Raw genomic sequence first — 17,821 nt, 5'->3', positions numbered from 1 at the left:
TTTTTGACGTCCAAGAGCAACAAAAGCAAGCCTAAAAGCCCTCATGGGGTATGGCCAGGTGATGTATGTATGTTTTCACTGGCTTGGCTGGGATTGGACTCTTCTGAGCTATGCAATGTAAACCTTTTTTGCTGCCTTCTGCATGACAGCTGTTCTGGGATCTCAGGTACCTGCTCTTTTCCAGACACACCGGTCTCCTCCTTCAACGCCCCTCCCCTTTGTCCTCCCCACTCTTCTCTCGCTCAGAAGCTCTGGGACAATCAAGATCAATTTCTTTTCACGGCGAGACGGGGGCGTGGGAGATGTTCAGGAGAAAAGAAGGCAGAGGAAGAATAACAACTACTAGTAAGGGTCAGTCCGAACGGCCCTACCCTGTGGTGCCCCGAGGACGGACAGCCTATACTAGCCGCAGAGGATTCACAGCCTAAATCCTCGGGCCACACCCTCCGCTCTGAGGCACCAACGGCTGGGCCGGCCGGATCACGTGATGGGGGAGCGGCGCGCGCCGGCTGCAGCGCCCATTGGCTGGCGGCGGGAGCGCGGGGTTTGATGGGAAGGCATTGGCCGGGCCCAGTGCTGTATCAGTGGGTGCTGCTGCCTGCTGCATAAGCTCTACGCGGTGGCGACTCAGGCTTCCCCGAGTGGACGCCGGGGCCAAGCGGCGCCCGCTTTCCTCAGGTAGGACGGTGAAGGGAGGGCCGCGTAGACAGAGGCGCTCGGAACTGCGGGAACCAGTCGCCGGGTTCCTCCGCGCGCCGGCCCCGGTGCCTCCGCCCATGCCTAGTGGCCTAGAGCTTGGCGGCGGCTGGGGACGTGCCGCGGGGCTGCCCTCTGTACGCTGTTGCCGCCTTCTCTCGTGGATCGCCCTGCACAGTGGCCCGAGCTGCTCCGGAGTGCACGAGACTCGGCTCTGTCTCCCCCAAGGCCGGTGTTCTCCCCGGGTATGTTCTCAGGGATTCCGCGCAGTGGCTGTTTAGAGCTCGAGCCCTTGGGCCCACTTGTGTTGAGAAGTGTCAGAAGGTCCCAGAAAGCACACCCCTAGCTGAATTATCCACCCGGAGTGGTCCGATCACCTCCGCGTCCACCTGAGCTGGCAGGACCAGCAGGTCTGAAAACTGTCAGTGTCATGCAGCTCCGTCCGCGTGTGGGCGTGGATTGTGAGCGACTTATAGGAGCAGCTCCACAACCATTGTCCCTCCAATAGCAGGGACAGCGGCCGGTCTGAGGGGTGGAGTGGGTAGGACGAAGATACGAGGTGTCAGGAGCAACCCGGGAAAAACAACTTCAAGGGACATCAGTAGGTTTAATTCTTTGATGATGTGTTTGCGGACGTAGAGTTCGGATTGGTCAATTTATTTTTTGCGTGCAGTTTTAAGCAACACCTGTGACTCACTGAGTTTTCCGTGTTGTGTTCTTCAGCCCTTTGGCTTCTGGTTTTGTGGTGCCTAGAGCCTATTGTTTTCTGTCTCCGTGGCCTCGGTCTTAGCTTAGACAACATTGTCTAAAGGTGTGATGGATGTGAGTAAATTTAGTTTCAAGCATATGTTCAAGCTGGAAGGCAGGACTAATACCAAGTCCCCAAAGGTCATCATAGTGCCTTCTTTGGGGAACAGAGTTGATTTTGATTACATTTTCTTAAGCCAGAGTGGTTCATTTAAAAGTAGAGTTTTAAAAAGTTCCTTGACATCTATTGGGGTCACCATAGTAATAATGTTAATAAATGTTTATGGTGTTTATATATTGGAAGAATGCAAGGACAGGTGACTCACAGAGGTATGATTTCATATAGCAATCTGTCAGGTTTTTTTTTTTTTTAGTTTTTTATATTTTGTGGTGGTCTTCTCATATTAAAAGTGCTTTTTGAGGTGTGCTAATCATTTATTATTTTGGTAATAGACCTGGTGTAAGATATTCCAGAGTTGTCTATTTGGACATTTGGAAGCGATTTCGAACAAATCACATTTAAATCCAAATTGTGTAGTATAATGTGGAAGTGCTGGTAAAGGTGACTAGTTTATATTTTTTTTTTTTCTTTTTTTTTTCCGGAGCTGGGGACTGAACCCAGGGCCTTGCGCTTGCTAGGCAAGTGCTCTACCACTGAGCTAAATCCCCAGCCCCTATATTTAAGTTTGGAATCTAAGGTAAAAACACAAAACTCCATTTCTTTTGTTGTTTTCTATGAAGGCTTACAAGCTTTTTATTATGGGATGTGCTTGAAGAGTATTCTGCTTTATTTCCATGCTAGGGTAAATGAGAAAAATACTTTGAGTAAAAACACAAGTTTATTTTATTTTCAAACATTTAAATTATGAAATGATTAAAATATGTCCTAATTTAATGAAAAGTTAGGCACATGTTTTATTTAGATATTACACATTTTCTTGGTAATAGCAATAGTAATGGCTAAAATTAACTAAATACTATGTGCTAAACACCGTGCCAAGTGGTAATTTCCCTTAATTTATACAATTCCAAGGAATGTAACTATTTTAACTGCTTTGTTAGCCAAGGCTTAGAGAATCTAAGAACTCTCTAAGTTTAGTATCATATAGCTAGTAAATGGCTGAACCATATTTTCAATCCTTATCCCATTGTTTTAAAATGAGTTGAGAATTCAAGAAAGACACTTAAATCTGAGTGTGAATAACAGTAGAAAATACCATATAGTATGGTAGAGGGCTGGAGAGGTTAGGAGCACTCAGATGATCCATATGGTGGGTCACAACCATCTGTAACTCTAGTTTTCTGGTATCTAACATCCACTTCTGACTTCTCTGGGCACAAGGCACACATGGTGCACATATACACACAAGCAGAATACTCATACACAAAAAAATAAATAAAACTTAAAAAAAAACACATTTAGGTGCACTCAGCCCTTAAGGTCACACATGCTAAGTCCCATTGTGATATCAGAGTTGGAAAGAGACAGCACCTGTTGGGGACAAGCTGCTTGAGGTCCACTTAAAGGGAAGTGAGTGATTTATGCTCCAGAAAGAAATGCTAGAGTTACTGGGCCAGAGAGTTGAGATGGATTAGAAAGTGGCAGTAACTACAGCAAGAGGAACAACTTATTACGGGTAATAATGTCTCATGTCTATAACTAGGGTAAATTAGGACACAGGCAAGCCTTTCAACATCTGAGAATTCTAACTATCTGTCTTTTGCAAATGAGGAAATTGAGAAATAAGAGTGTTTAATTTTTTTTGCTCATTGTTTTACAGTAAGTGATGGTCAGTCAGAATTGGAGTTAAGGTGGAATGGACAGAAGCAGTGGGTGTGGTAGAGAAATGAACTTAATGCTGGACAATAAATATCTAATCTTACTGTGATTCATGTCTGTTAAAAATACTGCCATATGTGCATTGAAGAAATCAGCTTTAATAATACTAGAATATGATAGAAACATTTCTGGAACAACAAGAATTGATTGTTGCTTATGAATGTGAAAGCATGGATTTAATGACTATTACTAATATCTCAGAGGGTAAATTTAAAAGCACAACTTCTCGTTTCAGGGAGCCTGGAGGCTAAATCAGGTGGGTTTTTTTGTTTGTTTGTTTTTGTTTTTTTAAACAGCAAAACATTCTCTAAACAAATAACTGACATAAAATAGGTATTTGTTATTAATTATGAGTATATTTCATATACTCATTTAAAAATATTAGGCTAGTTGATGTAAAGTTCTAACTGGAACCCTAAAAATTTAGCAAGCCATTTAGTTTCTCTCTAATGCAAATTTAAGCACTCAGATTTAATCAGATAAAAGATTGGGCTACCTGACACATTGCCATAAACACTATTGTTATCACTCACTTTCCAGCTTAGTAGCTTTGCTTACCAACTGTTTGAGGAAGTTCAAGGTGCTTTCTTATATTTTATTGAACTTTGTATTTATTTTTCTGTTTTATGGTGCTGAGGAAGGGGCTCAGGGATCCTCAGTACTAGGCAAGCGTTCTATTTCTGACCAGTATCCCCAGCTATCTAGATCTTGTACATAGACATTCTAGCCTATATAGATAGATTCCTGCCTACGTTTCTATATAAATATCTTCCACTTCAGATTTTATCATTTTGGGAATGATTGGTTGCATTAGAAAAAAAAGCAAAACTAAATAATGTGTTTGGCTTTACTACTTAGTACTTTGGGACTTAGCATATTACTTCTCTGGCCTCAGGGTCTTAATTTGTGAAGTGGAAGGGGATAGAATATAAATGATAATATTCTTGGGAATCATTTGTTTTAGGGCCTCTTAGAGATCTTGTGCCAAGTGTGTAACTGATGTTGTTATTAATTTCAAACAGTAAAAGGTCAGTCTAAGCCAGGTGGGGCATGATGGTACAAGTTTATAATGCTAGTCAGTACTCAAGAGGCTGAAGCAGAAAAGTAGTTGAGGGTAGGTTAGACTATATAGGAAAATCTTGGCTCAAAAAAAAAAAAAAAATCCAACCAAAACAGAGAATTTGGTCTCAAGGTGTGGTGGCTACAAGCTTGGAAGGATACATTTATTTCTTTTAGAAATAGAAATATGTAATCTAATTGTGCAGGAAACATTGTCAGTTATCACAAGCCATTTCTAAAATAGGGGGATGACAGACAAGTAAAAATTAAGTGATCATCTGAATTTCTTTACTTCTATCATTCTTTGTGATTATTTTTAGAAACTTTAGATTTTTTTGTTTAATCTTGACTCAGAATTTATACTTTTGCTCATTAGAGTTCCAGAATATCTCATAATTACATTTTAGAGTTTAAAATACTGAGCAGGAGTATATATAACCACCAGATTAATATTTAGTTTGCAACTTAATTGCAGCGTATAAAATTAAGTTAGTATGCTTCAGAGTGTTTTAGAACAGATAATATTTTGCCCATAAGAATCTCTCTGTAAATGAAAGTACTTTATAATTAGTCATTCATTACTTTTCTAAAAAAAGAAACTCTTAAAATAGTATGCCTTGAGTTAATTTGGACATATAAATAGTATTGCAGTTCTTACTGGGTGCTGGTAATTATCCTGTGATTATATTTATGTTAAGACATGGGAGATATACCTATGAAAATAAATGTATGTGTGTATTAAGTGTAGTTTCACACACTGATAATCATATACTTGTAGCCTGATAACATATCAATTGGAGGGTATAATTTTACCATTTCAACTTAAAAGAATAAGAAATTATAAAATGATTATCTGTTAAATTGATTTGATATACTATTTCTGAGTCTGTATATAACATTCACGAATCATAGATAAACAAAGAGTACACAGCTAGCTGAACTAAACTCACTACTTGAGGGTCATAAGTTTAGTAGCACATGCTTAACTGGGTGTTGAGCAGCAGTCGTCTGAAGATAGAGAGACTTTAGGACTTATTTCTTATGTGCTGTGGGGCAAATCACTAACTTTCTTGTTCTTTAATTTTTTTTTCTATTTCCTTTCTTTTTTTTTCTGGAGCTGGGGACCGAACCCAGGGCCTTGCGCTTGCTAGGCAAGCGCTCTACCACTGAGCTAAATCCCCAACCCCTTTTTTTTCTATTTCCAAGGTGTTTACACTAAAAGGTTGTTCTGTGACAAACTGTTGACCTTATTCACTTTAATTTACAAAACAGTTAAGGCTCACCTTATTTATTTTTTTTTTTTTTTTGGTTCTTTTTTTCGGAGCTGGGGATCGAACCCAGGGCCTTGCGCTTCCTAGGCAAGCGCTCTACCACTGAGCTAAATCCCCAACCCCAAGGCTCACCTTATTGAAGGATTTATTTATTTTTTTTTATAACAAGAACAACATAGAGGAACTATTTTTAAAAAAACAGGAAATTTGTAAGTATGTGTATACTTTTAAAAATGATTTATCATTAAAAACATTTCCAACTCTGTTTTTACTTTTAAGTATGTCCTCACTTTGAATATTCTAATGGCTATCTGGATTCAAGTTTTATGTAATTGAAGGCCAACAAATAATTTACAGTATTTTAATGTAATATTGCAACATTAAAAATTTAGAGAGAATGTGCTGTGTATTTAACTTAAAATTTTTAAATATTTTACTTTGTTTTAGCTGTGACTTCTTTTGGACAACTCATGATATTTATTATTGTGCCAAGTTTCTACAGATAAAAGATGGGTGGATTATTTTCTCGATGGAGGGTAAGAAAAAGTTTTTTTTATTGCTAGTTTTTAAAATCTGACATAAAAGTATTATAGAGATTTTTCACAAAGTTATCCTTTGGAGTGTGCTCTTTAATGTGTTTGATATTATATATTTAATTTCATTTAACTCCATTAGAATTACTTTTTTGGATATTATTTTGGTAGCTCTATTTTATGGGTATCAAATATGTCTAGTAATTTATTTTTATTTGTGTATTTTATGCAAGTACTTTTCTTCTCATACTGCCCAAGTTCCAAGTTTATTCTAAAAGTAGTTGAAATTAAAAATTTTATACCATACTTAAGGTTGTACTGTACCATCTATCTAATCTGTCCATCTGTCTATCTTGGAGATGGGTTTCACTGTGCAGCCTTGAACTCACAAGGCTCTTTTCCTGTCTTTTCTGTTATTAAAGGAATTTTTGTTTGTTTTGTTTTGCTCTCTTATTAGCATGTCACATAAATTTACTGATACCACGCGAAATATGCCTTTAAGAGTTATTGGTTGAACAAAATAAAAATGCAGATTTTATAAGATAAGCCTTTAGAGAAAGTATCTCAAATTTAGAGATATAAAATATAAATTATATTGATAAATTGTACTATAAGAAGAGATAATGTAGTCTAAGACAAACTAATTTTCCTTATTCCTTATAATAAGAGTCCAGTAGTACTTAGTATATAATTTAGCTCTTGACTTGTTCGATTAAATTCATGTTTTAGATTTGTGTTATATTGACTTTCTTTTTAAAAAAATCCATAGGTAAAATAGCATATTTACTGTATGCAACATGATGTTTTAAAGTGTATACATTACATCGTTTAGGGATAGTGAATTAACATATGCATTAGCTCACATAATTACATTTTTTGTGATGAGAAATCTAACATTCTGTCTGTTAGTATTTTTCAAGAATATAGTATATCAGGGCTAAAGAGATGGTTAAGTGGTTAAGAGTATCTGACTTGGTGTTCTTGCAAAGGACTGGAGTTCAGTTCCCAGTGCCCATATCAGTTTTTTCACAACTGCATGGAGCTCCAGTTTCATGGATTTGGTACCTCTAGCTTCTCATGATAGCTGAACTCATGTAACTATACACAGAAACACATGTATATGCAAACTTTAAAATGAAATAAACTCATAAAAAGAAGACAGTTATCATTATAAGCTCTAGTCACAATGCTGTACCATTTGTAGAACTTACTCCACATATTTTGTATCCTTTGACCCCCAAAGCTTTCAAGTCCTCAACTCTGTACCTACAGTTTCCTTAGAGTTTTTACTTTCTACTTCTATGGGATCCCCCTATTTCATTCCACAGATGAATGAAATGACTCCTCTTTACAAATCTTTGACAGAGCCAGGCATGGGGACTCATGCGTTTAGTCTCAGCACTTGCGAGACAGAGGTAGGTGAATCTCTGAGTTTGAGGTCAGCCTGGTCTACAAAGTGAGTTTTAGGACAGCTAGCACTGTCACACAGAGAAATCCTGTCTCAAAGAACAAAATAAAGCAAAGATAAAAACAACGATAACAACAAAAAATTATGACAGGCTGAGAATCAAATTATCATTATTTTGTTTTCTTATTTGGTTGAATTATATGAAATTGCTGATATTCTACTTTGACATAGAGACATGGCAACTTTACATGATTCAATCTTATGTTATCAACTCTTCTAGGGATATAAATACTGGTATTCATTACTGTCTTGGTAAATATTTTCTCAATTGCCATTTAAACTATTGTGGCTTATATAGAAATACCTTTGGCAAATAATTTCTGCTACTATAAAGTATCCTTTTATATTCTTTAAAAATTTCATTTTTTCAAAAGCCGTGTACTTAGGGCTGGAGAGATGGCTCAGAGGATAGAGCACTGATTGTTCTTGTGGAGGACCCTTGCTCAATTTCCAGCTCCTAGTTGGTGGCTCACAACTGACGCTAACTTCAACTTCAGGAGATTCAGTGCCTTCTTCTGGCCTCTTTGGCACATGGATGCACATGGTATACAGATACAGGCAGGCACACATCTATAATCATTTAAAACAATCAAGCAAACAAAATCACTTCTGAAACTTTAGGTATCACAGTGAAGGTAGTCTTTTTTTTTTTTCTTTTAATCTCCGGAGCTCTGGGGGTTTCAATACTGAAATCAGTAAGTGTGCTGCTGGCACTGAGCCTGAGTATTACTGAATTAGACTGTCTTTAGCTCATGAATCTTTTGGTATATAATATGTTTCTCTAGAAAAATCTATTCTCTTGAGGTTAAGAATGGTAAAAGTAGAGCTATCAAAGTCAAGTTTCAGGAAAAGTTATTTTAAGAATCTTACATAGTTTGGTAATTATAATTTTCCATTATAGTTATGAACAGGTAGACCTATAGCTTGGAACATTGAGAAACCTATTTGTGAATTAAAATGTTCATTAATGACTATATAAACCTGTGTTTTTAACAAAATGTTTGTGGTAATAATTTTTAATGCCATGTCTTATTTCTGTTTCTAAAACAGGCAAAACCTTCAACAGTAGAAGTTCTAGAAAATATAGATAAGGTATGTTCTTTGGCTCTAATGTACTTTAATTTATTTTAGATGTTAAATAAATATTTCTCTAATAATTTTATATTAGAGAAGAGACGTGAGAACTTAAACATGATGTAGAACAGTGCTTCTCAGCCTTCCTAATGCTGTGACTCTAATACAGTTCCTCATGTTGTGGTGTCACCAACCATACAATTGTTGGGATAACCCACACTACTGTATGCACTGGCTGTGAAGCTGTGTCTGTATTCTCAGTTGTTAATGGCCGTTCCTCAGGTGCTGGGCAAGCAGAATGAGTAAATGTCTGTTGTTCCCTTACCTGCCCAAAAAGAAATGGCAAACAGTCAAGGAGGTCACCTGGTCCTCAGAGCCAAAGGGGCAGTGCTGAGAGGAGAGGAGGCTCAGGTAACGGGTGACATCCTGCTGCAGATTGGTGTGACTTTTTGCGTAATAAAGTGCTGGTGGCCCTGGCAGGGGAGACTAGCTGAAGCGGGGAGGGGAGCAGCAGCAAGGAGGTTGATGGTCTAGCTGAGGGACATCCCCAGCAGACAGCCTTAGACTTTATTAAAACCCGCGCAGGACCCTAAGAGCCGGCAATATCAAATTATTTTGTTGCTACTTCATAACTGCAACTCTGCTACTGTTATGAATTTATATATATAATCTGATATATAGAATGTCTGATATGTGACACTGAAAGGGGTTGTGATCCACAGGTTGAGAACTACTGCTACAGAGACATCCTGAGAACTCTAGTGTTACATGATCTCAAAAAAAAAAAAAAAAAAAAAACTAAAGTCTCTCAGTGACTTAAGAAGCCTGTGTTAAGTAGTAATAGAACCTGTTAGAGTGCAGTAGAGCAAGCATGGTGTAAATCAATGTAACAGCATAATAAAGATTGCAGGCTACTGTGCAATACTCCTATATATAGCTTTAACATTTTTCTCTTATCTATCATGTTTTTTCCCCCTCAGAGAAATAGATGATAGATTGTGAAATGATGTAATTTCAATCACTTTTTTTTTTTTTTTTGAGATAATCTCACTTTATTATGTCTTCTGGCCTAGAACTGTCTGTCTGTTTATATCAGGCTGGCCTCAAACTTGGAGAAATCTACCTGCTTCTGACTATGTGTGTCAGGATTAAAGGTGTATGCCACCATACTTGGCCCTACTATTTTTATTATTATTTTTTTGTCAGATTTTTAAAGGCTGTATGTGAAGAATTATTATTTTCTTGACTCCATAAGTGTTTGCTGATGCCAATTTAATTTCTCCAGTCTTTGCCAATTTGATAGATTAAAAATAGTATTTAATATATTTCAGTTCAAAAGTTGGGACAGACTTAGTTTTTAACTTCATTTTTAGTTTACTATTCCATATGTTTTGCTTTAAAATATTAGAATATTGTATTTCATTGAATTTTAGGAACCTTATGCAATCGTTATGTTAATTCTTTCAATTTTAATTTTTAAATAATTTATGAGATTTCATAATATGAATACTTTTCTCTTAACAGGAAATTCAAGCATTGGAAGAATTTAGAGAAAAAAATCAGAGATTGCAAAAATTATGGGTTGGAAGATTAATTATCTATTCTTCAATTCTTTATCTGTTTACATGTTTAATTGTGTACTTGTGGTATCTTCCTGATGAATTTATAGCAAGACTTGTCATGACACTCCCATTCTTTGCTTTTCCTTTGATGTAAGTATTTTTTGTTGATCTTTTCTTTTCTGACCAGATAATTTTAATTTTTTATTATAAAATATTAATGTCTCAGGTTGAATAAATTTGGATTATTTTTGCAGTTGGATAATTGTTATTTTTTAAATTGTAGGATAATTTCTACTTTATAAACCAAAGGTATACCTGAGGGATATCACCATTGTTACTAGTAATATATAGGTTTCTGATAGAGCGCCATGACTCCTATAGGCATTGGACATGGAGTGGGGGAAGGTAACGAGTGGGGAAGGATTGTAAAACTGAAATAAGTGTCCAGATGACTCTACAGAGGTATCTTTCACCCTGACTCCTCTCTTTTTAATTATTGCTATAAACAATAATTTCTTAAGTATTTCATAACCTGGTACTCTATAGGAAGTGTATCTCAACTGGACATTTTTGGGAACAGTTTTTTCATTTATTTAGCAAAATGTGGATAGCAGTTGTGTAGACATAGGATCATTATTGTATATGGCGAACAAAATTGAAAAATCATTGGCTGTAGATCTTAGGCTACATATAAAGTAATAAATATGATTAATGTTAGGACAGGAATGCAAGTGCTATGAGAACAGGGGCCCCAATTCAGGCTTACTGTGGGGGTCTAAAAAGAGTCTTGGTTGTAAGTTTTCAATTGGTCTCAAGTTAAGCAGCTTAAAGCAACACTCATTCATTATATCAGCGCTCTGAAGTTCAAAATTCAGGCAGCTTAACTGGGTCTTTGTTTAGACTCTCATAGGCCAGAGTCTGTAGGGATGAGACAGATTTAGAATCTCTGGAGGGAGGAAATACAGACTAGATTATTGGTCAACGTCTGACTCTGTGATTTACCTGGGTATTCCACAAGAATCTCCCACCTTAACATCAGTAACTTTGGTTATAGCTGAACAGTCCTTCACAGCAGTTGTCTAGATTACTGTGTGATTGGTTATATAACCAAAGGCTGCGTTGAGAAGAAGGATATCAGTGGGATTGTTTACTACAGACTTTTAAAGAATTGATGTCTGAATTTGAGACTTGCAGAATGGGTTGTGTGTGAAGTGGTATGACATGGCAGCAAGAATAGTGGTAGCTGTGGCAGTAGGAGTGTGTAGTCACATTACACTCATGGTTGGGATACAGAATAAGGTGAATGCTATTGCTACACTTGTGTTTACCTTTTTATTAAGTTCGGGATCCAGCCCAGAGTATGGGTCTGTTCACGTTTAGTTGAGCCTCTTACACATGTCCAGCTGTCTGTCTTCTAAGAGATTCTAAATCTAGCTAAATTGACAAGATTAACCATCATGTTATTATAGCCACTGAGAGTGTAGCTTGTAATAAATTAGGAGGAAGTAAGAGTGGATCTGGAGTAGGAAGCTAGAAGGATATTATAGTTGATAAGGGAAATGATGAATGATTTGTATTTGATGGGTGGGAGAAGAGCAGATGGATTGAATGAAATTGATGGATTGGAGATTTAGGAAGTAGAATTGAGAGACTTGGTAATTGGATTTGGGGTGAAGAGGAGGAATCACGTCAAGGGTAAAATTCAGGTTTAGTATGGGATATTTGGTTGAGCGCAATCATTCATCAAAATAGTGAGTAACACGAGTAGGAGGAAGTTTGGGTATCCATTGTATTTTCTATTGGAACTGTCGACGGATGGCTAAGTATGAGTGTGAGGTTTAGAGAAAATTCAATAGAAGATAAAAATTTAGGATTTTGTAGCTTATAATAGTTAACTGAAGTCAGGCCTGTAATCCCAGCTACTTGAAAAACTGATGCAGAAGGATCACAAGATTGAAGCCTGCTTTGACTATAGGGGAGTTGATTCAGGCTATGCAACCTACTGAGACCCTGTCTCAAAAGTAGAAAATACAGAAGGCACAGGGGTTCTAACTTATTAGTAGAACATTTGCTAGTATATGTGAGGCTCTGGTTTTGCTCCTAGTACCACACACACACAAGGTTACCAAAGCCATCATCTCTTTATTAAGTATTAGGCATCTGCAGTGTGTTAAGTAGTGGTAAGATTCTGCTCCATGTAACTTGCATTCCTCTGTGAATGGGCAGATAAAAAATAGAGATAAGTTAGCAAAGATGTTCAGTTAATTTAGAGAGAAATATGTGCAATGAAGGAAGTTAAGTGATGTGATTGAAAATAGTTTCTTTACAAGGGTCCTGGAAGGCCTCTTTTTGGGAAGTGGTATTTGAATTGAGTATTAAGTGTGATGAACAAGTATGGAAAAAAGTTGAAGTTTATGAAGATTATATGGAGCACATAGTGGCACATATACCCACAAAGTTCCACATAAAGGATTATTTAAAAAAATGTTAGTGGTCATTCTTTCTAATGGTATGATTTTAAGTAGTTCTTTTATTCTATATGTTTTCTGGTAGTGCTTGCATTTTTTACATCAGTGTATGCTTTACATTGTTAAAAACAAAGTCTAACTGTTGAAGGACTGTGCTTCTAAAACTAGAAAATAGAAAATATGTAGACTGAGAACTTGAGTATATAGCTTATGTGAGGGGCCGAGATGACAGGCATATTTGTAATGTATGATGGAGAGATAAATGCTGTGAAATGAACTTCGAGAACCAGGCAAGGTTTATATTAAGGAAAAAATCAAACCTATTTCAAAGTAGGTGAAATGGGAAGCTTCTATAGAGGAAGAATAGCAAGATAGAGAGTACATTAAGAGGGTCACATATACGATGTTTTATGGAGACAAAAGTAAAATACCTAGGAAACTGCTATATAAGGTCTTTTGTTTCATTTTGGAGACTGGGTTTCACTGTGTGGCAATGGTCAGCCTGAGACTCACTGTGTACACTAGGCTGACCTTAAACCTGCAGAGATCTGCCTGTTTCTGCTTCCTGATTGCTGGGATTAAAGGCTTGCACTGCCATGCTTGGCTTAATACATTTAATCTAAAGATAAAGGCAAATTGGACTGCCTAGTAGCACCAGATGTTAATAGATAACTTAGAAATATTTTGAAAATTAAATCTGATAGGATATGACAGGAAGAAATGGTATATAGAAAAAGAAGGCATCAAGAGTGTTAGGTTAGGTTTTGGTTTAATCTTTAGTGCAAGGCGTATTTCCTAGTTTGAATTCCCAAACTTACAATCGTAATCAACTTGCATGTATAGAGTAAACACATTTATGTGCACGCTCAGTTCTGAGACCTGAAGTTGAGTTCATGTCTAACATTGCAGTTAGTTTTCTGGTTGTTGGCCCTGAGCCTCCTCATATGCTGGGTAAGAGCTCTGCTTCTGAGCTGTACTGTCAGCCTCGCTCTTAACTTCTTTATTCCCCCCCCCCTTTTTTTTAAATAAATCTTTTGTGTCTTTTTAAATTCCAAAATAGAAATGATTTTATAATGCTGAGCTCTTTTACATTGCTTCTTTTCTATTTTTTTTCATAAGAAGCAGGGAGAAAATAAGATTAAAAGTATGAGATACTTAGTTGATTTAAATAGTTCAATAAAAGTAGGAAAAATAATTTAACGTGACATTCAGTTCAACATAGCAGGTTGAATTTCTGATTTTAAAAGATAATTTATAAATGTCTGATTAGAACTCTGCTAGTTCTAATTGCTGTTCCAAATTGTGCTTTGCTGGATCTGTCACTAAATCATAAGAATTACTTTTGAGACAAATAAATCACTTATTATTTGTGATACTGGGGATAGAATCACTGCACCATGTCTTAAACATTTTTTACTGAGCTGTACTCTTATCTTAGCCTGCATCATTTTTGAAAGTTAGAAAAACTTTATTACATGTTCAAGTGTACTTAAGTATTGACTTGACATAGCCTAGAATCATCCGAGAAGTCTCATTTGAAGGGTTGTCTAGATCAATTGGCCTGTGTACATGTCTCTGGGGATTATCTTGATGGCTAATTGATTAAAAGGGCCCAGCCTACTGTGGGAGTATCTTCCTTAGGCAGGTGGTTCTGGGCTGTATCAGAAGGCTGCTAAATGTTAGGCTAGGAGCAAGCCAGTAACAGTTCCTCCATGGTTTCTACATTGAGTTCCTTCCCTGACTTCCCTTAATGATGGATTGTGATGTGTTAAGTATAAATTAAATAAAGCAGTCCTGTCTTCTGTTGCTTTTGATTAGAGTGTTTTATCAGCTGTCCAAAGGAAACTAGAACAGTTACGTGCGTATGTGTTTGTGTGTGTGCGCATGTGTGCATCATATGTGTGTGTGTTTTAGGTCAAAGGACTTCTTATGGGTGGCCATTCTTTTCTTCTACTGTGTGGGTCCTGAGGATTGAATTTGTGCTGCCATGATCTATGGTAAAGAGCCTTGGCCCAGTGAATCATCTTCCCTGCCCAGGAAGCATTTGAGGGTGTGTGTTTGTGGTGACTTAACCCAGTGCCCCATGCATGCTTGACAAGTACTATTCACTTAGTCATACCTCCAGCCTATTGTATCAGTTATAAGCAGTATCAATGTATTCTTCGTCTCTTTCTTTCCTACCCCCTTCTTGCCTCTCTCCATCTTTCACTTCTTTTTCCCTTCCCTTCCCTTCCCTTCCCTCTCCTTCCCTTTCCTCTCCTTCCCTTCCCTTTCCTCTCCTTCCCTTCCCTTCCCTTTCCTCCCCTCCCCTCCCCTCCCTTCCCCTCCCCTCCCCTCCCCTTCCCTCCCCTCCCCTTCCCTCCCCTTCCCTCTCCTTTCCTTCCCTCCCCTCCCCTTCCCTCCCCTCCCCTCCCCTTCCCTCCCCTTCCCTCTCCTTTCCTTTCCTTCCCTCTCCTTCCCTTCCCTTCCCTTCCCTTCCCTTCCCTTCCCTTCCCTTCCCTTCCCTTCCCTTCCCTCCCCTCCCCTCCCCTCCCCTCCCCTCCCCTCCCCTCCCGTCCCCTTCCCTCCCCTTTCCTCCCCTCTCCTTTCCTTTCCTCTCCTTTCCTTTCCTTCCCTTTCTTCTTCCTTTCCCTCCCTTCCTTCCTCCTCTTCCTCCTTTTTTGGATTTTTGTATCAAGGTTTCTCTTTGTAACCCAGTGAATTCTGGAATTCAGTCTGAGGTAAGGCTGGCCTTGCACTCACAGAGATCCTCCTGCCTCTGCCTTCCAAGCACTGGAATCAAAGGTTTGTGCCACCACCAATTGGTAGTGTTTCCTTTCTTAATAAAACTTCATAGATATTTTATTCTCTATAATTTCAGAAATTAATTACTATGAAAAGTTGATCTTTGAGGAGTTAATCCTGGGCTTCCTCCATGGTCGTTTGTTTTTGTTTTAATTAAACAGACCTTTTTGTTTTCTCTTACAATGTGTCTTGGACTGCTGTGTGTCATTGCAGTTAGTGCTTTGTAATTGGAGACGTTGCAGAATCATCTCTCCCTCCCTTTGTCTCATTCTCATTTGTTACCTCCACTGTTGCAGCTCCTAGTTCAGTGAGCGCAGGCCAAGTTATGAAACAAAGAATAGATGTCTTTTCACCCAGTGACAGTCAGTGTGAAATGAAATACAGGGGTGAAAGTGGTATTGTGGCAAGTAAGATCCTATGAGTACAGCATTTTGTTTGGAGTGTGAGCTGTTGCTTAAGCTTAGTTGGACTTCTTTTCTTGGGAATATTTCTAAGGGATCGACTAGGATTTATTTCAAAGTATTGAAAGTGGAAGGAACAATAAAATGTTATTTTATTCTTCACATTTTTATATTTATTAGACCACTTAGAAATTTGTCTGATATATTCAAAATCTCTAAAATGTGATAATTACCTTTATTCACATTTTTTGGGGATGCCTATACTAAAGAGGTCTATACTAAAGATCAACACTCATAATCTAGTCCTAGCTATCCCAAAATTACCCTATGTGGTAGAATGTCAATGCTTTATATAAGATGTCTTGAGAATTTAATTCATCTTCTCATTGTTATATACAATGATAAACTTCAGATTCCATTATTGTTTTCTAGAACATAGAGGTTCAGTAGATAGTCATTTTTTTCAGTTCTTTTTGAAATTTAAATACTGCTTTTTTGGTACTGAGGATCATCCCTAAGACCTTATACATGCTAAACAAATGCTCTACTGCTAGGGTATTTTCTTAGCATAAGGTTGAGTTTTCACCCCCCTAACCCCCTGATTCTAAAACTCAAACCCCTAGGGTTTCACATACGCTAGGCAAGTACTCTGCCGTCCTCTAGCCCCACTAAATTATAATCAGAATGCAGTGTTTAGTTCATAGACACCGTTAGGCTTTGTCACAGGGAGGGAAGGTTTGGATAGACTTATACTTTTGTAGTCATATTATGGCAGATATGCATTGCTTTAGGAATTTATTTTTTTGTTTTCTTTGAAATAATGTCTCAGTACATGTAGTCCAGGGTGGCCTCCAACTAGTAATCCTCCTGAGTGATGGGAATATAGGAGTGTGTCACATGCCTGCCTGAGTTGACTACATAGACACACAGACACACAGATACACGCACGCACGCGCGCACACACACTTTTTTCCAGTTGTGCTGTGTATGTGTTAGGTAATCATTCTATCTCTGAGCTACGTCCCCAACCCTTTTTGAGACAGGGTCTTGCTAAGTTAATCAGGCTGGCCTTGAAGTCATCCTTTAGCTTGGACAAAGCCTGGAACTTTTGATTTTTCTACTTCAGTCTCCTGAGTGGCTGGATTAAAGGCCTGCTTCACAGCATGTGTGAATGTCCCCTTCTCTCCCCTTTAATTTTATATGGTACTTAAGATCAACTCAAGGCCTCATGCATGCTAGGTAAGTAGTTGACAACTGAAGTGAATTCAACTCTAGTTGGTTCTTCTCCTTTTAAGAGAGAGAGAGAGAGAGAGAGAGAGAGAGAGAGAGAGTGTGTGTGTGTGTGTGTGTGTGTGTGTGTGTGTGTGTGTGTGTGTGTGTTGATTTAACCAGTGCACCTTGCAGGCTAGACAAAGCACTCTTCCACTTAGTCACACTTCCAGACTATTGTATCATTTATAAACAGTCATATGTATTCTTTGTCTCTTTTCTTCCTTCCTTCCTCCTTCCCTCCCTCCCTCCTTCCCTCCCTTCCTTCCTGCCATCCTTCACTTTTCTTTTTTTTTTTCTTAGTGGAACTTTCTAAACATTTTATTCTCTATAATTTCAGAAACTAATTTACTATAAAAGTTGATCTTCCCAGAGGAGTTAACCATGGGCTTCCTCCATGTTTTTTTAATTTTTAATTTTTAACTTTTTATTGTTTTCTCTTACAATGGGACTTTGGGGGAAGACATTTAAGCAAGGGAATTGGAAAAGGTAGTCAGTCACGTTCCTCTTTCTTTTCATATAGCCCTACTTTAATTGGAAGCTATTAAGAATATTTTGATCTTAGTTAATTTTCTATTCCATGTTTTGCCATTTTTCTTTTTATGGGTCTTGTTTTACTTGGCAAGTTTAGGAACCTCTTGCTTAGTTA

The 17,821-nt window shown here is 37.8% G+C and overlaps 1 protein-coding gene across 16 annotated transcripts in view; it reads left to right on the top strand.

Moving 5' to 3' along the window:
• The window catches only part of Lnpk (lunapark, ER junction formation factor), a 68,197-nt gene continuing 50,376 nt past the window's right edge, over positions 1 to 17,821 (top strand). For 2 of the 16 annotated variants that reach the window (XM_006234385.5, XM_017591895.3), the window contains exons 1-4: positions 521 to 678; positions 6,061 to 6,149; positions 8,665 to 8,706; positions 10,213 to 10,400. In XM_006234385.5, the coding sequence (XP_006234447.1) occupies positions 6,123 to 6,149; positions 8,665 to 8,706; positions 10,213 to 10,400 (257 nt within the window). In that variant the 5' untranslated portion in view covers positions 521 to 678; positions 6,061 to 6,122. Of the gene's footprint in view, positions 167 to 470; positions 942 to 983; positions 1,298 to 1,322; positions 3,081 to 3,518; positions 3,540 to 6,060; positions 6,150 to 8,664; positions 8,707 to 10,212; positions 10,401 to 17,821 lie in introns of those variants that run through there. The other 14 variants (XM_006234378.5, XM_063284125.1, XM_006234382.5 and 11 more) reach the window with 14 other exon arrangements.

This window comes from Rattus norvegicus, chromosome 3 (assembly GCF_036323735.1).
Source record: "Rattus norvegicus strain BN/NHsdMcwi chromosome 3, GRCr8, whole genome shotgun sequence".
NCBI lineage: Eukaryota > Metazoa > Chordata > Mammalia > Rodentia > Muridae > Rattus > Rattus norvegicus.
This window is presented reverse-complemented; position numbering and strand designations above follow the sequence as displayed.